The sequence below is a fragment of the Nuphar pumila genome, chromosome 12, assembly GCF_984573655.1.
Source record: "Nuphar pumila chromosome 12, dmNupPumi1.hap1.1, whole genome shotgun sequence".
NCBI lineage: Eukaryota > Viridiplantae > Streptophyta > Magnoliopsida > Nymphaeales > Nymphaeaceae > Nuphar > Nuphar pumila.
In genome coordinates this window covers 14,902,297-14,926,211 of record NC_143260.1, presented here as the reverse complement: position 1 = coordinate 14,926,211, position 23,915 = coordinate 14,902,297, and the positions used below count along the sequence as shown (strand labels likewise).

Genomic DNA, 23,915 nt, shown 5'->3' with positions numbered 1-23,915 from the left:
GATACAGGATGTGAGGTGGCGAATAAATGACAGCAAATGAATGACTAGCAAATAAAACAAGTGAGACTATAGAATCACTAAAACTAAGCCGTGCATAGTTCCAAAATGCAAGAGAACACCTGCTAAAGAAAATTAGTGACCGGTGCCAATCTCATAGCCATGCATCTAAGAAATAGATATTTCTTGATGTCTGATTTTTGGCAATAAATTCAAGAAGAATCCTTGCAATTTTATGGTTATGATGACATTTGAAAAGTCCTTCCTAATATCCCAATAGTTGTGCAAGGATACTTTTTTCAATCTTTGTCAAGATTGTACCAAGAATTTTATTATCCTTTTCTCCTTTTTGTTGAAATATCAAAAAAAGGTCTCTTGTTAGAGTAAAGTGAGCACAAGAGTTTAATACCTTTATATGGCAAAAGGCTCAAATGCTAACCGAGCAAATAATGTCCAGTTTTCTACAATGAATTACAGTTATAAATTTTTGAATTATCTTAAAGGTCCGTAACAATCATCCTCCACAAAGTAGTAATTAATAGTTTCTATTTGATGTTCTGCTCCTTGAACTCTGGCATGGCATGAATTCTGAGAAGCTACCATGTATCAGTGCCTGCCTACACTGTTACTACTTGTTCCATCCTGTCAAATTTTGCTCTTGAATGAGACTCGGTCCTCTTATTATGAGATGACATTTGTACATACTTTCGTCATTGAAAGAGAATCAGTCATCATATACCTTTTCATCATCTATTTCATCAGATTTTATCATATACCTTTTCATGATATCAAGGAGAGAAACTCAGTCCCACAAGAAATATCAACTTCATGACTTCCCTTTCATCATATTTAAACAAATTTCTCAATTTAATTGGTGTTTTCTTAAGTTTGTAAATTTTTCAACATTTTACCGTCTAGTGTTCAATATTGCTTTTTTCTCACCATTCATGCCACTTTTTCAACTTCTGAAAGAAAAACATCGATCATTGGTAAAGAATTCAGAATATCCAGTGCATCTAAGTTCTATACACCAACACAAGTATGGCAGCCAGAAAAAACAAAATATTTGTAGCATAGCAAAAAAAAGGTGCCATGCAGAATAGCTAAACCTAACACAAGGTAATGTAAATATTGAGCTAACAGATCATCAGCCACTTCATAGAAAGGTGAACAGACCAAAACAACCATATACGCATGACAAGGTAAAACTTTCATCAGCCATGTTTCTTCCTTTATAGGTATCAATGAGGATCCTTTTGTTATTAATCAAGCTCTATTATGGAACTCATCTTTAACTCCACATGTATCACATGGCAAATCAACACACACACACATGCAGACATCTCTGTCCTGCAGGACCTGCACTTAGCTTCCCTTTCAACTTTTTAAATCACATTGTCAGCTTGTGTCATGCATCATTTTACTTAAGAGGATAGTTCAAGTTATGATCTTAAATCCTAAACAATTATTTCATGCTGTAAACCAGTTGAAGGCCAATGCACAACTTTAAAAAGAAAAGTTTTCAGAAGATATTTCCAAGTAGCAATGTATACACAAACCTTTTACAATATTCACCAACTTTCTTGTTAAAATTTATGTAAAGCCCCCTTTTGGGCAATCTTTATATGATACATGCTAAGATCCTTGCTGATAGATTGAGATTAGTAATGCAGTTCATATTCACCTAATCAATATGCCTCAGTGGGTGGTTGAATCCACGAAGGCAAAGTGATTTCAAATGAGATGATACACCATTGGCATGTCAACACTCCCAGCCTTCTTGCTCAAAGTGGATATCAAAAGCATTTGATTCCATTCAGTGGGATTATCTTTTCTCCTGTCTACGAAAAATGGGGTTTGATGATACACTATTGACGTGTCAACGCTCCCGGCCTTCTTTCTCTATTTCGGTCCAAATGAATAGGAGGGATGGTACCCAATTGGCCTTGGAGGGAACCTGGATAGGGGCTGTCCAGACACTGTTATTATTCAATATTGGATGTGAAGGACTTCATGCCCTTGCCAAGAATGCAATTCAGCCAGGCTTCATGTTCTTTGGAACAGCTTCCATTGCCCAAATCCGTAGGACATGGTTTGATAGTCTCAATTCAATTTTGAGAGCTATCAGGTGTTACTTCCACTACTCGATGATAGGGATTTTGGTGAGTCTCAAGCCACAAGAGCGAAACTCAACCAAGTAACAATAATGGCATTACAGAATATCTATCTGTCCAACCCAGATCACTCTGAGATGGAGATGAATTAGAAAGGAAAAAAATAGGATGAAGACGAAGGTAGGGCCAATCTCCTCTTCAAGGGGAGAACTCCAATTTCCTTTAGGTAGCAGAATTCTCGATGCTTCTTACAAGCTCAGCTAACTATTTATATGCTGAGGTAGAGTTTCCCCATTAACCCCACTCATTACAGCAACTTTCATATTAGCCCTTCACTAACTTATTTTCTTATCAACTCCCTTCTGACCAATTCTACTTTTACATCTTAATGACCTTCCCAATTAGTGTCTTCAGCTATCATGGTTGATCACCTCAAGGAACTTTTACAAGTATCAGGCTTGAAGTTCAATGAGGAAAAATGTGCACATCTGGTGTTCAACACACATTCAAAGACTATTCTTGCTGCTGAACTTATTTTTGAATGGTCTTTCACAGTTGCCCTCTCGCTTGGCATGTATCTTATTCAAGTTCAAGGTAACGATCATATCCAGAGGAAAACAGATGACCACATTTTGGCCAGAATGCAGGTTTTTACATCCAGTTACCTATCGCTTCCTGAAAGGGTTATTGCTGTTTTGGCATGTCCTCACCTCAATCCTGACTTTCCTACTTGCCATTTCAAAAGATCATGCAAAAAACGGTGAAGAAGATCTCACGACTAATGAGGGAGTTCATTTGGAGAGGGAAACTCAATGGTAATGGGGGGTTGGTGAGTTGGGATATAGTTACCCAGTCCATTGAGCGTGGGGGATTTGGCATCAAAAACTTACTGATGTTTGATAGAGACTTATCGGCTAAATGAGGGTGGAATCTTTATTCCCAAAGCAGACCATGGTCCAGAGTTCAGACTCATCAGGCCTAAATATGGGGTTTCTAATATCCTGTGGAGATGGGACAGCTCTAGCAAGTGAAGAGAGTCTCCCCAATTTGGAAGGACTGGCTTTCACTGAAGGATTTCACATCCATGCTAGATATTAAGTTGGAGATGTCACAAAATAGCACAGAACCCAAGACATTCTAAATCATGGTCGAAATGTCAATTGAAATATGTTTGAATACTAACAATATGCAAAACTTGATACAAGTTGTATGAATAAATTATTTCATTCATAACTGAGTTCCCAATGACTAGTGTAAAGTCAACTTTACAATGAATATATATTATATAAATATATATAATATACATAATATATAATATAAATATTATATATATACACATATATATATGTACATATATATATATAATATTATATACATACAAAAAGGATAGAGTAATCTTAACACCCCCCCCCCCCCTAAAACTTATGATGACTCACCGTGAGTTTGCAATTACAAAGAAAGAACCCATTACATAAAATGTCTTCATCAAATTCTTCCATTTGTTGTTTCCTTAAAGGATGCTCTTGATCTTCAATCATATGCTCTATTATGATAAGAGTCTTTAAGATCTTCAATATCATCAATATTTGAGAACCTGTAAATAGAGCTAACAAAACATCCCAACTATACACATATATATCATAAAACATAAAAGATTTCAAAAATACACTATATCAGTTATATATTATGGAGAGAGGATGGCCAAACACACAAAAAATACAATATATAGAAAATATTTAATAAGACAATTTAACATTTTTCAAAATCATTTTAAAAAATTAATTTTGAAAATCATTATTTTTTCAAACACAATAGTCATTGAGAGACTCACTTCAATAGATAATTTTAAGAAATCGTAGTTCTTAATTCATAAGAGAACATAATTGCATATTATCAAAAAGAGAAACACATGCATAAAATATCTCAAAGATAAGTTCATAAATCATTAATTACTTTAAAAATTCAAGAAAACATGCATTATTCAAAGTCAATACTCACATATATCTATCACGAAAAGCACATTAATGTATAAAAGGCATGGATTTTCAACCAACATTACTCACAAAGAGCTTAAATCTCAAAACCCCACAAAGGAGAGTAAATTATTCATAGTTAGATTTTTTTTCAAGAACAAATCATTTTTACACAACGGAAGATATAAGAAATGATTCAAGTCATTCAATAAGGATTTAAAAAGATACAAATAATCATGGATCAATTAACTATTACAGTTTAGAAGCAATATTAACCACACAACTAATGTATATATGAATGAATCATGCAATAGTTTAGAATCAATAAAAGTCACTTATGAACCAATTTTAAAAGATAACAATGAAAAACTTTCAAGAGACAATACCTTACAGAAAATATGAAGAGATTTAAAATGCTACAAATATCAAGAAATGATAGTTTGTGAATATCAATATATATGCAAAACATGCAAGGTAGCTAATCATGAAATAAATTTAAAATATCCTTAATCATGCAATTAAAGCAAATTTAATGCAAAATGCATGAAAACATTTCAATACCATTTTTCATACAAGGACAAATGAGTAGTAAAAAATTAGAATTTTTATGGAGAGATTTAAAAATCTCACATAATACAATGAATGATATTTGCAAATCTCAACAATAGTCAACCACCACAAGCAATTATCTCACTAGAACTTCAAACCTCAAAAATCAAGTATATTTGTTAAGATATATATATACATGTAAGTATATGTATATGTATATGTATATATATACATATACATATATGTACTTAATTGTAAACCGAAATACCCATTAAGGGTATTTCGGTATTTTCACTATAATAGGCATCAGCCCATTAGGGGCTGACAATCTATTTTTCTTTTTCCTGTTTTTTACTTTTTCTGTTTTTTACTTTTTACTTTTTCAACTTTTGAAGTATTGGGAGCAGATCCAAAGTAGCTGTTGGAGCTGCTCCCAACAGTCATATTTATGACCATTGGGAGCAGCCCAACAGCTACTTTGGGTTGCTCCCCATGTGGCTTTGTATTATAAATAGGCCTTGAAGGCCTTTAGTTTCTTAACTCATTTTCATGAGTACATATATGCAATAAACAATTCTTTAGACCCTTGTGTGGGTGGATTGGTGATTCAATCTAAGTATTCTACTTGATTGAAAGTATGTTCTTGCATGTGTATTGGATTTTATCCGCTTCATTACATGGTATCAAAGCTTTGGTGTTCCAAAGGACGTTTGGTAGAAGAAAGATCGTGATCAAGAGAAGGATCGTGAACTTGGCAAAATACATCAAAATTTCGATTGTTGCATCGAGAAGCAAACCATCTCCAAAAAGTCTTGTATTGCATTCCTTTTCTCTCTTTCTCCTTTTCTTCTATTTCACTTTCTCTTGTTGCAAATGGAGAATGAGAGGGAAGTGATAATCTCCATTCCCGTACGCCTAAATGACACCAACTATGTGATGTGGACATCCATAGTAAAACATAAAATATGGGAAAAGGGGTTTTGGGGGTTGGTTGACGACACTGAAAAGGAGCATAAACTTATCCTTACAAAATTAGAGAATGGAAAAGAAGTTTCACTTCAAGGAGAGGAAATGGATAAAGTTGTTTCCAAATATGAGAAAAGATGGAAGGAATGGAGGATGAGTCATTCCAAAATTATTGGATGGCTCATCAATAGTGTGGACATTCACAAATGTTCTAGTTTGACAAAGTTTGACTTCGCTAGTGATGCATGAAAATACCTTAAAGACATGTATAGTCTTAAGGATATTGCACATATTTGTAATGTCCAAAATAAAGTGAGGACAATGACTCAAGGGGACATGAGCATAAGAGAGTACTACAATGCACTTTCTCTCCTTTGGGATAAATTGACTCTTCTTGAGCCAAAGTGACATTGCCCACAAGATGTTAGCTCCGCGAAAATCAAATCAAAGCGGAACATTTTTATCAATTCATAAATGGGCTTAGGCCCGAATTTGAAGGAACTAAATCTGCTTTTCTTCGTAGAAGAGAGGTTCCTTCCATAGTTGAGACATTTGAAGAATTAACTATGGAAGAAAATAGATTGAAAAGATTGTCCGCTTCTAAGGATGAAGAATCTGTGTTTGCTATGTCAAAGCCCGGAAATCATACGAAGAGTTATAAACCACCTCATTTTGTAAGAAATGAGAATAATAGAAACCCAAACAACTATGAAAAGATGGGTGATCATGATTCAAAAAAAGGTAGAAAAATTATTTGCTATCATTGCTATGAACTGGGACATATCAAACATTTTTGTCCGAAAAGAAAGGAAGAGGATTATAAAGAAGACAAAAGAGTGGCTTCTGTTGAAAGGAGTGAAATTGACGACTCCAAATGCATCGGTTCGCTCTCTTTAACTCAATTAATGGAGGTGTTGCAACTTATGCTTAAATCTCAATCTCCTTATTCGGAAGCGGCCATATCGACAAGTGACAACCATGTTAAGACCTCTTGGATCTTAGACTCCGGTGCTTCATTTCATATGACCCCTAATTAGTCCATATTGACTGAATGCAAGTTTAACTCAAATGATTTTTGTGTTTCTACTGCCGATGGCACATCTTTGAAAATCAAAAGTTTTGGTATTTATCAAAAAACACTTATCTTTCACATACCAAATATTAGAGTAGTACTAAAATTGAACTTAAACCTCTTATCCATTTCTCAAATTGCGAACTATGGTTGCAAAATAGTTTTCTCATCTAATGATTGTCTAATACAGGATCTCCAGTCCGGGAAGCCGATTGGGCAAGGCCATAGAAGAGAAGACCTCTATGTTATGGACAATCTTGAATTGCCAAAACAACTTTTTTGTAATTTTATGGAAAAGAAAGATATAGAAATTTAGCACAAAAGACTAGGACATCCTAGTGTGACCAAATTACAATTGTTTCCATTTCTTTCAAATTGTAAAAGGAAAAATTTTGTATGTGAAGATTGCATTCTTGGCAAAATGAAGTCTTTACCTTTTGGAACAAGACATCTTATAACTAAGAATCCATTTGAATTAGTGCATTCGGATGTATGGGGACCCGCACCGGTCGTATCCAAAGGAGACATTTCTTATTATGTTGTGTTTGTGGACGATTATAGTAGACACTCTTGGATATTCTTTTTAAAACACAAATCGGAAGTATTTGATTGTTTAAAAAAATTTCATAGTCATATACAAATTTAATTTAAAACCAATATTCAAATCTTTAGAACTGTTATGGAGGAGAATTTATGTCAAAAGAATTTGAAAATTATCTTGACTTAAATGGGATTATACATCAAAAATCGTATCCGTACACCCCTCAACAAAATGGTCTTGCCGAAAGAAAGCATAGACACATTATTGAAACCATTAGAACACTTCTAGTATCTAAAAATGTTCCCAAAGTTTTTTGGGCCGAAGCCGCTCTTACGGCGGTCTATTTGATAAATAGAATGCCCTAAAAAAATATTGAAAATGTTTCTCCCATTGAAATGCTTTATAAAACGTCTCCCAATTATAAAAGGTTGAGGAATTCAGGTGCAAATGTTTTGTTCTTACCAACAAGAATGATAAACTCTCTCCTAAAGCAATTCCTTGTGTGTTTTTGGGTTATGCCGAAAACCAAAAAGGATATAGATGTTATGACATTGAAAGAAACAAATTGTATGTTTCTCGAAATATTACGTTTCTCGAAAATAAAAAAGGTATTTTTAAGGATAATATCCAAGAGAGTTGTGACTATTCGTTCATTTTTTATCTAGTCAATGATAAATGTGAAAGTATTCATGAAAGCCAAGTCATACACGAGGCAAATGAGAATGTGAGTAGAAGTCTGGACAATATAGACCTATTTCACGATAATTTACAAACCTATGCTCGACGTAGCGAAGGTCATCCACCATATGTTTTAGAAAGATACTCTCAAAGCCAAGAAGAAGACTCTTCTAGCTTTAGAAAATCCATAAGAATTTCAAAAGCTCCTAGTAGATTTGTTTCATACGATTCCTTTGAACCACGGTATAGATCTTGCCTAAAGGATATTCACTCGTATGTTGAACCCCAATCATATCATGAGGCTAAGCATCGTCATGAATGGGTTAAGGCCATGAATAATGAGTTAGAAGCATTAAAAAGGGCAAAAACTTGAGAGATTCAAACATTACCTAAAGGAAGAAAAACTATAGGATGCAGATGGGTTTAAAAGGTAAAAACTAAGTACGATGGAACATTAGAAAGATATAAGTCTAGGTTAGTGGCAAAGGGATATAATCAAGAATATGGGATTGACTATGATGAGACATTTGCTTTAGTTGCTCGCATGACTACTGTTAGAACTCTCATTACTATAGCATCAATTAAGAAATGACCTATATTTCAAATGGATGTCAAAAATGTATTTTTAAATGGTAATCTAGATAAAGGAGTGTACATGGATCCTCCACCTGGCCTGACTTTAACACATGGGGAGACTCTCCGATTGTGTAAGGCCTTGTATGGCCTAAAACAAGTTCAAAAGGCTTGGTATAATAGGTTCAGTGATGTGATGACACAACTTCATTTTAAATCATGTTTTACTGATACTGCATTGTTTGTTAAGTCTTCTAATACAGGGATGATGATTTTACTATTGTATGTAGATGATATGATAATCATAGGAGATGATAAGCAGGGAGTTAATCATATCAAAGATGTGCTTAAAGCCAACTTTGATATGACAGATCTTGGTTTTTTACGATACTTTCTTGGAATAGAAGTTGCTTACTCACATCGTGATTATTTTTTGTCACAGACTAAATATGCAGCAGAAATCATTGAAAGATCAGGACTCTCAGATTAAAAATTGGTCGACACTCTGAAAGTCATAAATGCCAAAATGAAAAAAGATGATGGAGAGTCTTTGCAAGATCCAACGCCCTACAGACAGATGATTGGGACTTTATCTTATCTTTCTATTACCCGTATTGATATATCTCATGTTATTCATTCTGCTAGTCAATTTCAGCATGCTTCCACTACAGTGCATATGAGCGTTGTAATGAGAATTGTTAGATATATTAAAAATTCTATTAATCTTGGCTTGTTTTTATCATCCTCTTCCTCACTAAAAGTCATTGCATATTCTGATTCTGATTGGGGAGGAGATGTCAATGATAGACGCTCAACCACTGGTTTATGTGTATTTGTAGGTGACTCTCTAATTTCATGGCGATGCAAAAAGCAGCAGAAAGTATCACTCTCCTCCACTAAAGCTGAGTATCATGCCATGGCGACCACTACGTCTGAGTTAGTTTGGCTCAGACAACTTCTCGAAGACTTGGGGGTTCATAATGAAGAACCTTCAAAATTGTGTTGTGACAACAAGAGCGTTGTATACATTGCAAGCAATCATACATTTCATGAGAAAACGAAACACATTGAGATGGATTGCCACTACGTTCGTGAAGAGTTCTTGCAGAAGACTATCACATTGCCTTATGTTCCATCAAAATACCAACTCGCGGATTTCTTCACCAAAGCGCTACTGTCATCCAGATTTCACTTCCTACTTGGCAAACTCTCGGTGGTTGTACCATGAGTTTGAGGGGGGTGTTAATATATATATATATATATATATATACTTAACTGTAACCGAAATACCCATCAAGGGTATTTCAGTATTTTCACTGTAATAGGCGTCAGCCCATTAGGGGTTGACAATCTATTTTTCTTTTTTCTATTTTTTACTTTTTCAACTTTTGAAGTATTGGGAGCAGCTCCAAAGTAGCTGTTGGAGCTGCTTCCAACAGTCATATTTATGACCGTTGGGAGCAGCCCAACAGCTACTTTGGGCTGCTCCCCATGTGGCTTTGTATTATAAATAGGCCTTGTAGTTTCTCAACTCATTTTCATGAGTAAATATATGCAATAAACAATTCTTTAGACCCTTGTGTGGGTGGATTGGTGATTCAATCAAGTATTCTACTTGAATGAAAGTGTGTTCTTGCATGTGTATTGGATTTTATCCACTTCATTACAATATCAACTACTAGACAAGAGTGATGCCACTTATGGGTTAAACAAACACAAAAAATGTGAATAATCAGCGAGTGTACATAACTTACCATATTGAAAATGTCTCTTGTCTACATATAATGACACTCAAAATAAGTGTATCGGCTACTAGAACAAGAGTATAATCATAATGTCACTTATGAGCTAAACAAGCACATAAAAAGTGTAAATACTCAACAAGGGCATATAACTCACCACATTGAAAACAATATCTCTTGTCTATATATAATGACACTCAAAATAAATGTACAACTACTAGAACAAGAGTATAATCACAATGCCACTTATGGGATAAACAAAATACAAAAAAGTGTGAAAAAAAAATCTCTTGTCTACATATAATAACACTTACATAAGAGGCATAATAGAAGAGAACATACGAGGTAAGGAGAGCTTGTAATGAAAACAAGCTAATGCGACCATGAAAAATAAGGATATCAATTTTAATAATCTTTCGAAACACCATGGTTTCAAAAATACATAACCATCACAGATAATCATAATTATAAGAATCCATAATAGTAATGGCCAAATAAACAAATATGTGATACAATACACTCACTGAACCAGAGATCAAACACTCGTCTATGTCGCATGGGTGCGGGTGCGGCGCAATTTCAAAAAATTCAGACACGGGGACTCGGCTATATATATATAACAAAAGGCGAATGGAGGGGGGGGGGGGGGGGGAACGTTCTTATTTTCCGGCAGCCCCTTGCTCGCAGAAGAGGAGCTTGGCCCCTCCCTTTGCCCCGCCGGACAGAAGGGAAACGAGGAGGGGCCGAGCCCCTCCTCTGTGAATTGGAGGCACAAGGAGGGGCCGAGCCCCTCTTCTGCGAGCAGAGGGTGCAAGGAGGGGAGGGCGGGCTGCCGAAAAATAAGAACGAGGTAGGGGCGGAGCACCCTGCCTCATTCTTTTTTTCCGGCACGGGGCAGAGGCAAGGGGCTCCGCCACCTACCGAAAAATAAGGAGGAAGGGGGAGCCCCCTGCCGGACGAAGAGGAGAGAGTGGAAATGGGGGGCATACCTGTTGACGAAGGAAAGGGGGAGACGGTGGCTGGCGTTGCCTGCGGCTACCGTCGTCAGAGTCTAGATCGCCGGCGTGAGGAAGCTGCAGGGGAAGGAGGGAGGCAAAATCGACAGGGTAAGCCCCTCCCCCTGTCGTAAACCCCTTTTAGGGTTCGAGATGAGGTTTGGATCTAGGTCGGGTCCAGATCCGACCCAGATCCAAAACATATTTCGAAATGGACAGTTTTGGACTCGGTCAATGTTGACCGAGTCCAAAACGAGGACGGACTCGGCCTCGATTCGTTGACCGAGTCTGACTCGTCGTTGACCGAGTCTGGACCGTGTCCTAAGCCTCACTCGTGTCGGGGCGTGTCGACTCGGGTGTGGCGCCTCCCTAGCCGAGTCCGTGTGACTTAGACAGTCGTTAGTTAGAGCCAGACTACAAGCTGACAATCTAAACTGACACAAAATGAGGTGCACATAACTCACCCCAACAAAAAAAATAAAGAAAAAAATGCATCATATAAAATTCTGTGATGGCAATAAATACTCATGAAACAATTTTCAAATAAGTGAGTTCATTATATAAGAACCGATTTGAAAAAACAAAGTTTCAAATCAAATCAAATAATGGTAGATGAAAAATTTAGAAAGAATATAATGCAATCATGTGCACAACAAGATGTCAATTGATAAACAATACTACATCAATAACAATGAAGGGCTAGCATGGCCAATATAAGCAGTCTTTATAGAGAGGTATCCATAGAGAAAACCAAGAGCATACACAAGTACAACTAATCATAAATACTCTCAAAGAGATAAAAGATCATGTATATGTAATAATCTAATGACTTTAAAGCCACATATCCTATACAAAAGCTTACGAAGGATCACATAAGATTGTAACAAAATACCAATAGTTACACAAATGTCACTTATGGACAAACACAATGACCACTTATGGGTCAATCAAGAGAATACAAATCAGCCTCTTATGGGCATAAAACACACAAAAAATATCAGTTTTGTATTGACAAAATGCCTTGAGAAATCATTACATAGAGGAGGGGTTCATCCCCCTTGTATACAAGTAGAGAGAAGCATGTAGTATGCCTTTTTTGCAATTTGCACATTTTACAACAATCATGAATAAAGTCAACATCCATCAAAAAGTGGACAGTAACACATGCTGATACAGACATTAATAAGGCACACGCATCCCCCCCCCTCCCCGAAAAAAAAAACAGAAAAACCAAAACACACACACACACAAAACAACCCACACATCTAGGCTTCAAATCTTAGTCTGTTGAATGTGTTTTTTTTTGCAGGTGACAAACATAAAGTATGTGTGCAGAAAGTGGATCTGGTACTTTGGAATTTGAAGCTTGATTTTTAGTTGTTTTGTCTTCTAATAATGACACTAGATCTTATCTAATAGGCTGCTTTTATTTTCATTACTCTCTTTCTAATACTAAAATTATAAACCTTAAAGATTAAACTGCACTTTCTCATGACATAACATAAATCTATGACTAGAGAAACAAAAGCTGAACTGTATAAGTACATTGCCTCGTTATGAACTGTCTATCAAGTAAAAGACAAAAATGGTTGCTTTGATCAAGAGGGAATATGAGCAGCCGTTCCCCAGGATGAAAATCTTCAACCTTTATCCAAATATCCTATTTGAACTTTTAAGAATAGAATACATATAGAAGCACTTTAAACATGAAAATTTTAGTTCATCTCTTGACAACATTTTACTTAACATAGAAATCACCTGCAGCCACAATTTGTGATATGAGCTCATGACTAACATGCATAATTGCATTGCATCACTAAAATATTCTAAGAAAAGAAGATTATTTAGTAATTCGATCATGAATATTGATAAAATCATTAGCTACATGCAGAACAGAGACAGGTAATATGGAGAATGTAATGTATATTCATTTGAAGACATGTAATGGTGAATTTATTGCACAAGAAGCGACAAGCCTATACATGACATGCAAAAAAGCAGTAAGGCAAACCCCTTAAAAAGCATGCATGTAGATTTACATGGTATATGCATAATAATGTACAGACATGAATACTAACATGAAAAAAACCAGATAGCATGCCATTGCACATGAAAGGATCTCTGATATCAAAACAGATATTTAGGGCATATTGGTGCTGACCTGCATATTTCCAATGAGAAGAGCAAATAAGACTAAACCGAAGATTGATATGAACACCGCAAAACATATCTCTCCAACATAAGTACTAGTTTTCAAATTTTGACCAAGAGAGCTGCAGAAAAGAATGCACATCTTTCACAAGTTAGCTCCAGAAATAAAAATCAATTGACAAATCAGGTTTAATCGAGTCAATAGGCCGGTCAAACCCATCAAAAAATTGGGTCAGACCAGCTTGTTCGCCACCCCTAACTTCATGGACAATCAAAATTATGTCCAACATGGTCTACCATGTCCTTAACTTCATCATTTTCTTATGGTCTTGATCCTTTATTTTGTAGTTGCCTGTCTTTTTCCTTTCAAAATTTATTAGTGAGGCAGTTCAATTTTTACTTAGACCATTATTTAATGTTCAATAGTTATAGTGGCATAATTATTGTTCAAGAATTTGTACTTGAGATGATATTCATGATTTACTGCTTTACAATAAGATCTTCAATGTTACATAATCATACATATGGATGCTATATGATTGTATCAAGCATATCATGTCCCATACCGATGTATGTATCTAAGTGATAATAGTGTCCCATGCCCAAGAAACAAAGGGAATGAAATCAAGATAACAGATGAGTAACAATTTTTTGAAAGGTTACAAGTAAAACAATGTAGATTTTCTTGTTTATTCCATTGAGCTTAAACAGAAGATCTTTTGAAGGAAATCAATCACTTAAATGCTTCAACATACATTAACATCAAAAATACTTCCATGAAGTCATGAGAGTACAGTAACAAATGGACAACAACATTGCTTGCTTTATTAGCTCATGAAATGTTCGTTAAGTTTATGGCATGCCAGAATAAATCTCTTTGTAAAATTTTAAACTTCAGACGTTTTCACATCCTTGTCACCCCAGTCGTTACTTTTGGCTTTTACAATACACACTCGTATCGAATATCCATATCGGGTGTATCGTACAATACACCCTTGTTTCGTGTCGTATCGTACGATACACGATATGTAATATCGTGTATATCGTGTGTTTTCCATGGGTTTTAAATTCGAAAACAGTGAAATTTGGCTAAGTGTTTTGTAAAGTTGATAAAAATCATGAAAAATAACTTTAAATGTAGGTGACGCCAGCTGGGTCTGGACATGGCCCAGGGCCCACTGAAAAGACCAAAACGAGGCGAATAATATTTGAAAAACTTTTTGTTTTTTATCTTTAAAATCAAGCAAAATTCAAGTTAAATTTAGGCGAAGTTTGGAGGCGAAAATCAGGTAAGTAAACCGTTAGATGCGTCTCATAATTTTGAGAACATTGGTATTTTGTTTTTCTCAAAATCGAGTTACGGTTGGCCCAAAAATTGTGTTTTTCAAAAATGACCCCCTTCTATTTTTACCTTTTTCTGGAGTGGATCGGACTGGATCCGATCCATTTCATCCGAGTTGATATGGATCTGAACTCAGTCCAAGACCCATATTAACTGGGATCTGATCCAGGTTGGGATCCATATGAATTTTGGATATGGATTTGGACCTTGGATCTGGATTCGGATCATGATCCAGAATCCAAGATTAACCAATTTAAAACTTTAAAATCAATCTAAAGGTTAAATTAAGAGATGATCCCACTATAAGAGAACTTCTAGAAGGGGGCAACACCCTCAAGAATATTCTAAAAAATTAATTATTTAATAATTAAATATTAAATAATTAAATATTAAATAATTAATATTAAAATTTGAAATTTTATTTTTTGGATAATGGAGTAGAACTCTACCTAGATAGGTGTTCTAGAGGGGGCATCACCCTCTAGATAGACTTTAATTAATTAATAAAAAATAAATATAAAATAATAAGAGGATAAATATGAGAACTTAGAGAGAGATAAAGTTCTACGTTTGGTAGAACTCTATCCTCTAAAGGATAGGGACTCTAGAGGGGGTGTTACCCTCTAGAGGCATCTTTAGAGATTAAACAAAAAATATAAGAAAATAAAATATCTAGAAAGACTATAAAAGGGCTAGATTCCCCCCCCTCTCTAGAATCGATATTCTAGAGAGAGGGAGAGAGAGAAGAAAGAGTAAACTCGTGGGAGAGAGAGAAAGAGGGAAAATAAAGAAAGAAAGAAAAAAGAGAGAGGAAGAAGAAGAAGAAGAGGAGGAAAGGTGGTAGATCCATCATTTTCACCCAGCATCCGACGATTTTTCGGCTTATTTTTTTTCTTAATCTAAGGTACGGGTTTCTCTCTAAGTTTTTACGAAGAGGAATAAGTATAGATTTGATTCATGTATGGGTTTGAGGAAAAAGGGAAATCTAGTTGTGAAACAACGTATATTAGGTATATATATTGTTGATTTTAGTAGATTAATGTATTCGTATCATTTTTCATATATATATTGATTTTCCTATGTACGCAAATCTGAAATATATGTAAGTACATTTTCAGATTTGTCGATACTTGTGTTTTTTATTTTCGTATAAAAATAAAATAAAATAATGAAAGCATGTGGATATGTTTTTTATATCTTGTTCATGATAGTATGTTGGTAAATCTATGGTTACCAAGTGTGTTTTTGCTGAATATATATATATATATATATATATATATATATATATATATATATATAAAAGCTTTGACCTTGCCGATTTTGGCATAGGCCTGTTTCTATTGATCATGATAAAAAAAAAGGAATATCGACTCATGTAATATGATATTATTTTCTGCATATTCTTGTCCTTGCAGAAAATACCTTGCTTTGTTGTGTCATGCTGTTATGCTGGCCAGATTTGTATCAGTTTGATTTCATGATGAAAAAAAATCCGGTTTGACTCTTATAAGGTGGACTGTTATTAAAATTTATTTATTGGACCGATAACCAGAATTTTCATGCCTTACCATGGATTTGCGTGATCATATCTTTGTTGGTCATGCTCGAGGCTGACTGCTGGCCAATTGTCATTAGTTGTATCCATTTTGTGTTCTGTTTTGACATCATATGTAACTGTCATCAGCTTACTTTCATAAAAATCTATTTTGAACACTAATAAGTGGGCTGTTAGATAAACTTAGTTGTGGACTGAAAAATCAGATTTAACATACTCATACTTAGACGATTATGACAGTTTATTTTCTTGACTGAAATTCAGTTTTGGTTAAACCATATCATGGACTGTCATTAGTTGAGTTTCACTTTACGAAACTCGGTTTTGACAATATTATGTAACTGTCATGACAAAACTGTGACATGCCACTATGCTGATCAGATTAGTATTATGTGGTAGATGTAAACTCGGTTTTGGCAAGGGTTGCTAGGTCGTCGCCAAGAAGCGATGCGTCACACTGGCGCCCGGGTGTGGTGTCAAATAGGCAAGGGTTCCCTCACTTTGTTGGACGGGTGGGGGTAAAGAAGTTAGTCCAAGACCATAAAATTAGGTTAGCCACTTGGAACATAGGGTCTTTAATTGGTAAGTTGGTAGAGTTAGTAGACGTTATGTGTAGGAGAAAGATTGATATTTTATGTCTACAAGAGACCAAATGGGTAGGTGAGAAAGCAAAAGTGATAGAACCTTGGGGATATAAGATTTGGTATACAGGAATAAATAGGAATAGGAATGGAGTAGGGATTGTTATGAGTCGTGAGTTTATAGATAATGTAGTTGAGGTCCGTAGGAAGGGTGATAGGATTTTACTTATTAAATTAGTATTAGGTACGGATATTATTAATATTATTAGTGTTTATGCACCTCAAGTAGGTTTAGATGATTCCATTAAGCGTCAATTTTGGGAAGATTTAGATGAGTAGTATAAGGGATATCTTATGGAGAAAAGCTTTTCATCGGCAGTGACCTTAATGGACATGTAGGCATTAGTAGGGATGGATTTAAGAGTATCCATGGAGGCTATGGTATAGGAGAAAGAAACGAAAGTGGATAAAGGATTTTAGATTTTGGTTTGTCCTATGATATGATCTTAGCAAACACTTGGTTTAGGAAGAGGGAGTCTCACCTAGTAACATTTAAAAGTGGGGTTAATACGAGTCAGATAGATTTTTTCCTACTTAGAAAGATAGATAGGGATTGTTGCATCGATTGTAAGGTTATACGGGGAGAAAGTGTAGCTACACATCATAGAGTCTTAATTTTAGATCTTAGAATTAGACAATGCCGCAAAAGGGATAGACATAGGATAGATCCTAGAATTAAGTGGTGGGCACTGAAAAGAGCTAAACAAGAAATGTTTGTAGAGCAGGTAGTTAAGGAAGTTGATTGGTGTCTCGAGGAGGATTCAGAATCAATGTGGAATAAGATAGCGGGTGGCATGAGAAAGGTGGCTAAGAAGGTATTGGGTGAGTCTAAAGGCGGTTCACCGCTAGGTAAGGATACATCACGGTGGAACGAGGATGTCAAATTAGCTATTAAGGTTAAAAGAGAGTGTTATAGAAATTTAAGAGTCGTGATAATGAGAATTTGAAGAAGTATATGATAGCAAAGAAGAAAGCTAAAAAAGTAGTTCGAAACACGAGGGATAAGGTATATAAGGAGGTTTATGACAAGTTGGATACCAAAAAGAGCGAGAAGGATATTTATAGGCTTGCAAAGATGAGAGATAGGAAATCGAGGGATCTGGGTATGGTTAGATGTATCACAGATGAAACACAAAGGGTTTTAGTCAAAGATGAGGAGATTAAGGAGAGATAGAAAGATTATTTTGATAAGCTATTTAATGGAAGTCATGCTCAGGATCTTGGAGACTTCTCCATTCCTTTTCATGAGATGAATTGTGACTTCATGCACAAGATTCAAAAGAAAGAAATTGCAGAGGCTTTGAAGAAAATGAAATCAAGAAGGGCAATTGGCCCAAATGGTATACTTATCGAGGCTTGAAAATGCTTGGGAGAGAAAGGTTTGGAATGGTTGACAAATCTTTTTAACAAGATTTGGCGGACAAATAAGATGCCTAATGAGTGGAGGAAGAGCACTTTGGTGCCTCTATATAAGAATAAGAGTGATATACAAGATTGCACAAACTATCGTGGTATAAAACTCATGAGTCATACTATGAAACTTTGGGAGAGGGTGATTGAGTCTAGGTTGAGGAACGTTGTCATGATATCGGAGAATCAATTTGGTTTTATGCTTGGAAGATCAACTATGGAAGCTATACATCTTCTTAGACAACTTATTGAGAGAAATAGAGAGAGGAACCAAAATTTGCATATGGTTTTTATTGATTTGGAGAAGGCATACGATAGAGTACCTAGGGACGTTCTCTGGTGAACAATGATGAAGAAAGGTGTTTTTCTCAAGTACATTAGTATAATTAAAGATATGTACGAAGGAGTAGTAACCAATGTTCGCACTTGTGAAGGGGTGACAACCAATTTTCCTATAACGGTTGGGTTACATCAAGGATCTGCTTTAAGCCTTTTCCTATTTGCTATAGTGATGGATGAGTTTACGAAATCAATTCAAGAAAATGTGTCGTGGTGTATGTTGTTTGCTGATGATATTGTTTTGATTGATGAGTCTAGAACTGGGGTTAATGCTAAGTTAGAATTATGGAGACAGACATTGGAAGCAAGAGGTTTTAAGTTGAGTAAGAGTAAGATAGAATATATGAAATGTCGGTTTAGTAAGCAATGAAGTAGTGATGGGAGTGTAGTGAAGCTTGGTGAGCAAGAAATATCGGTGGATGATTGTTTCAAATATTTGGGATCTATCATTCAAAAGTATAGAGAAATTGATGGAGATGTAAATCATAGGATAAAGGTTGGGTGGATGAAATGGAAAAGTGCAACAAGAGTGTTGTGCGATCGTAGAATGCCATTGCGGTTAAAGGGAAAGTTTTATAAGACGACTATTAGGCCTGCTTTACTATATGGTACGGAATGTTGGGCTGCCAAGAGACATCATATTCAAAAAAATTAGTGTAGCTGAGATGCGTATGTTTAGATGGATGTGTGGAAATACAATAAAAGATAAGATTCAGAACAAGGAGATACGTAAGAAGGTAGGCGTTGCACCCATTGAAAATAAGATGAGAGGGAATCGTTTACGGTGGTTTGGACATATTCGGCGAAGGCCTAATGATGCTCCAGTTAGAAGGATGGAGAAATGGAAAAATATATTAGTTAAAAAAGGTCGGGGTAGGCCTAGGAAGACATGGACGAAGATGATAGGAAAGGATATGAATGCTTTGAACATCACCGAAGACATGGCATTGGATAGAAATGATTGGAGGAGGATTCATGTGGAAGACTCAGAATGATTTTCTTTTTTGGTTCATATCGCCGACCCCAATTATTTTGGGATGAAGGCGTAGTTGTTGTTGTTGTTGTTGTATGTATATAAAAAAAAAAAACATGTTCTACTATTATGTATATCAAAAGTTTGATTGGCTGTTTTGCTTGTTAAATTGTTTTACTATTATAAAGACAAACTGTTTGGCTGATTTTGTTTATCAAACTACTGCTATCGTTCACATCATATTATGTTGTCATGCATAATAAAACCTGTTTGGTCGTTGCGTACACTATAGCAATCAGTTTTGCTGTCCAAAACTGTTTATGTTATGCTATAGGTTGTCCACCATCAACATTGACTCGCCTCATTAAAAATTGGTTTTATGCTGTTTTGTTGGGCTGCCTATAACCCTGATAGATGCTACCTATTTTCAGCTGCATTTGGCGAGCTGTTAGGGACAACAGTGTTGCACCCTTTGTGCAGCCACATAGTGTTGTTCACAGCACCTTGATGTGCACTTTGGCAACACAGTATACTGCAGGTGGCATGTTGTTGCTTGCCTTAGCACAACAGTGACATGCAGCTGATTGCATGTCATGGTGCCGAATGAGACAAAATGCATATACATGTGTTGAATATGAATTGTGCTGCAAGTGCTTATGTCATACGCATTGAAAAATCTGAAATTCATTTTGATGTTTGCATAAATATGATCATGTGCAAGTTTGAGAGTTTATGCATAAATTGGATCATGTTAATGTGTCTTGCACACATCTATTAGCATGCATATGCAAATTGATGTTTATGTGCATTCTTATTGTGTGATTGAATGTGCATTGTGAACATGTTTTAAACCAGTGTGTTGCATGTTTACTGAGATTTTGCAAAAAGATGCATAAATTACTTTGAGATACTTCTGTAGTCAAATGTGAATCACTGCATGCCATGTGGGTTAGAAGCATGTGTTTATCTAGAATTTGTTTTTATGCATTGCAAAAGTTGTTTCTCGAATTAATGGCTTTCCAAAAGTAGTTACTCTGTTAAAATATGGCAGGCCAGAGCCCGAGTTGGGTTTTGCATGTTGATTTGCAAAACGGTTCTTGTAAAAAACTTGAATTTGTTAAAAAGGTAAAAGAGACAAACAATGTAATTAATTTTTTCCTAGATGTCCCTTCCACAGTGTGGGAATCTTGGATGGCGGTTTTGAAAAAATCGTGAGGATACTAAAATTTCGTGTGCGATTGTGCCCCTGAACCCGATGTGGTGGTTCACCTCCCGACCACGATTTTAGGAAAATTTCAGTCACTTTACCTAAGAGTGGTGTTGTTGACACAACTATTATTACTGGTATACCAAGAAAGTGACATTAGTGGATGTTGATTTTCATGATGTCCCGGCATTAGATGTTGATTTCTAATGTTTCGATGGATGGTGTTGATTTCTGATATCGGTCGAAGAACAAATGTAGAATTCAATAATAAAATACAAATTGTATGTTAAGCTACAACTGGAAACCTAACTTAGACTTCGGGATTTGTGGTGCTTGTTTTATCCCGGCATTCGTGGGTTCAATAAAAAGTAAAAAGTAAAATTGTATGCATTTAATAGGAACATGTATACAAAAGAAACAATGATTAATAACTTAATAAATTATTCATGCATGTGCATTAAATCATGTGTCTTTACTGTTCTGCATTAGTTCATGCATTCATACTTATCTTGTCTCGTATGAAAATGGTTATTGCATGATACTTGTTTTAAATGCTTGAATCTTAAATTGATTATGAAATTGTTATTGTTACATCCCTCTTAAATTTATGGATGAATTTAGTTCATGCTCTTTCCTTTCTATTTGAAATTTTAGAGGAATTCGTACAAAGAACTCTGGTTTTTACTCTGTATTTCAAAAATGTTTTTCAAGACCGGGAGCTCAGTGATGGGGTGATTTGCTACATGGAGCCTGCGAGTTTGCGTGATATGATTCTGATGTTCTTGACAGAGTGACTCTATATTACAAACTATTTATTATGTCTACTATTATGACATTCATTCATTATATTGATTAATAAAGTTGTTGATTTCCTTCATTGATTCAATGAACTATCTTTTGTGGTTTGGTAATTAATAAATATATGACACCCTGGATCCTTGGGTTTGGTTTCTGCAATTATTTAAAAAAAAAATCGCTTTTCATGAGGATAAGTTGGGGTCGTTACACATACACCCTGTATCGTACCATATATGTTTGATACACTTTAAAAGGACTCAAAAGTCTATTTTTAAGTTTTGGGTTTTAAAAGCCTCTTAAGGGTCGACTTCTTCATTTCTCTATAGGTTGTTAAAAGGGAACCCACACACCCTAGCAGTCGTGAGATCGATTTGGGGGTCGATTTGTGAGCAAGGAAGAGGGATTTTACGATTTTTTTCAAATAAGAATACATTTTCACCCATTTTTTCACTTAAGAAAGTGGGTTAAGGTAAAAAAATCTTTATTTTTTGCTTGTCATTGAGTGTTTTTTAGGGAAGATGGCATCAGAAGATCTAGCATGGCAACGGTGCACTGAAGTAATGAGTGGAAACCGATTAAAAAACAAATGTAACTATTGACAAGATAGTTTTTCAGGTGGTATCTCTCTGTTGAAGCATCATTTAACAGGAACGCATCATAATGTTTAAACATGCACATCAAGGAAATTGCCATATGTCATAAAATGGCAATGCCAGCAATTACTTGATGATCTAAGAGAAAAAAGACAAGAAAAAGATATCAATAAAGCAAAAATGGGGTACGTGGATCCCTGGGAGGATGTGTATTACGAAAATGATCTCCCTGCTTCTGATTCTACAGCCCATAGCATAGGATCAAAAGTAGAAAGTTCTACAGCGAAGAGAAAAGGTATGGCTAGTGCCAGTAGTAGTGTCGCAATTACCGCAGCGGACATAAAAAGAAGAGAAAAAAGGATAGGAAGACCGGGAGGTAGAGTTAGAGGCTTTATTAGGAGGTTTTTCCCTCTTAGGATTGCCCCTAAGATGCAGCCCGACATTCGTAATGTGATGAGAACTCAACATTTAGTTGAGCAGGCGGATGTCACAGTTGGGAGATGGTTCTATGATGTCTGTATTCCTTTCAATGAGGTAAATTCTTTTCATTTTTAGGCGATGGTAGATGTCATAACCAGTATTAGGTCTATATATAAAATGCTTTCATATCTGATGCAGCGAGGAGGATCGGTTTTCGCGTTCTTGACTTCGACAGATGAAGGCACGACCCTTACACCCTTACGGTCGTGTGATGTGCAGAAAGAAGAAGAGAAGTATAACGCCCCGAAATTTTAACCCAGATTTTTTTCCAGGATTTTTTTTTTCCAACAAATGATTCTAGGGTTAAGCATTTCAGAACGATACAGGAAGGTAAAAGCAAACCACACCATTTATTTTTTTCTTATTTCAATAATAGTAGAATCCAAACAGAGTTTATCACATCATCAGTCTTAAAACAAAAATTTCAATTAAAAAGCAATTAGGACCGCCAGGGAACAATTAAATCCAGTCATGGTCAGCGCCTCATCCTGCTTCGCTCATGGACTACTCTGTGCCTGAAAATGATAAAAATTATAGGAATTAGACTACCACGTCTAAGTAGGAAAACTGCAATTATTCTTGCAAGTAGATCATGTGTCAGGTGTGTGATGTGGGTGTCGTGTTTGAATTTCAGTCTAAATATAACCACATAAGGAATTTGATGCAACAGCAATGACAGACATATATCTAAATAAAAAGGTAGATTATGTAACAGTTATACTTAAGCACAAAAAGCATTTTATGCAACTACAACAATTAAGCAAGGTATTAAGCAATTAAAGCAGAACTTACCCTAACATGAATAACATCAATATAATATCCATAATATGAATTCAATTAACTAATATATACACGGTTTAGGATGTCGTTTTCATCATAAGCACCAAATATAAAGCATGATGGGAGAGTATGCAAATGTCTCTTTAATGACTCCAACACAGTGTTACCTAACTGTTCTAATTGATATTTATCTTTTCTTTTCCCACGGGTACACGCGGGCCAAGGCAACCATCTCAGAAGAAAACGTTCGGGGGTATATTATTCAAGGGTATTTTATTAACCCGAACATTCTAACTGAGACTGAAATCCCAAAGGAGCGGCCAGTGACCGAGAGAAACTCCCAAAGGCCAAAACCAAAACAGGATGCATCCCTAACTTCTGCAGAAGAACAAAGAACTACCACCTAGGACAAAATTGGTAGTCTGGGTCCCCCAACTCTGAGGACT

At 35.7% G+C, this 23,915-nt stretch overlaps 1 protein-coding gene across 6 annotated transcripts in view; it reads right to left on the bottom strand.

Annotated features, from left to right (window-relative positions):
* Positions 1 to 23,915, bottom strand: part of LOC149820085 (cyclic nucleotide-gated ion channel 1-like) — a 117,184-nt gene that overhangs the window by 10,837 nt on the left and 82,432 nt on the right. For all 6 annotated transcript variants that reach the window (XM_089982365.1, XM_089982370.1, XM_089982368.1 and 3 more), the window contains one exon: positions 13,362 to 13,473. In XM_089982365.1, coding sequence (XP_089838491.1) covers positions 13,362 to 13,473 — 112 coding nt within the window. The remainder of the gene's footprint in view (positions 1 to 13,361; positions 13,474 to 23,915) is intronic.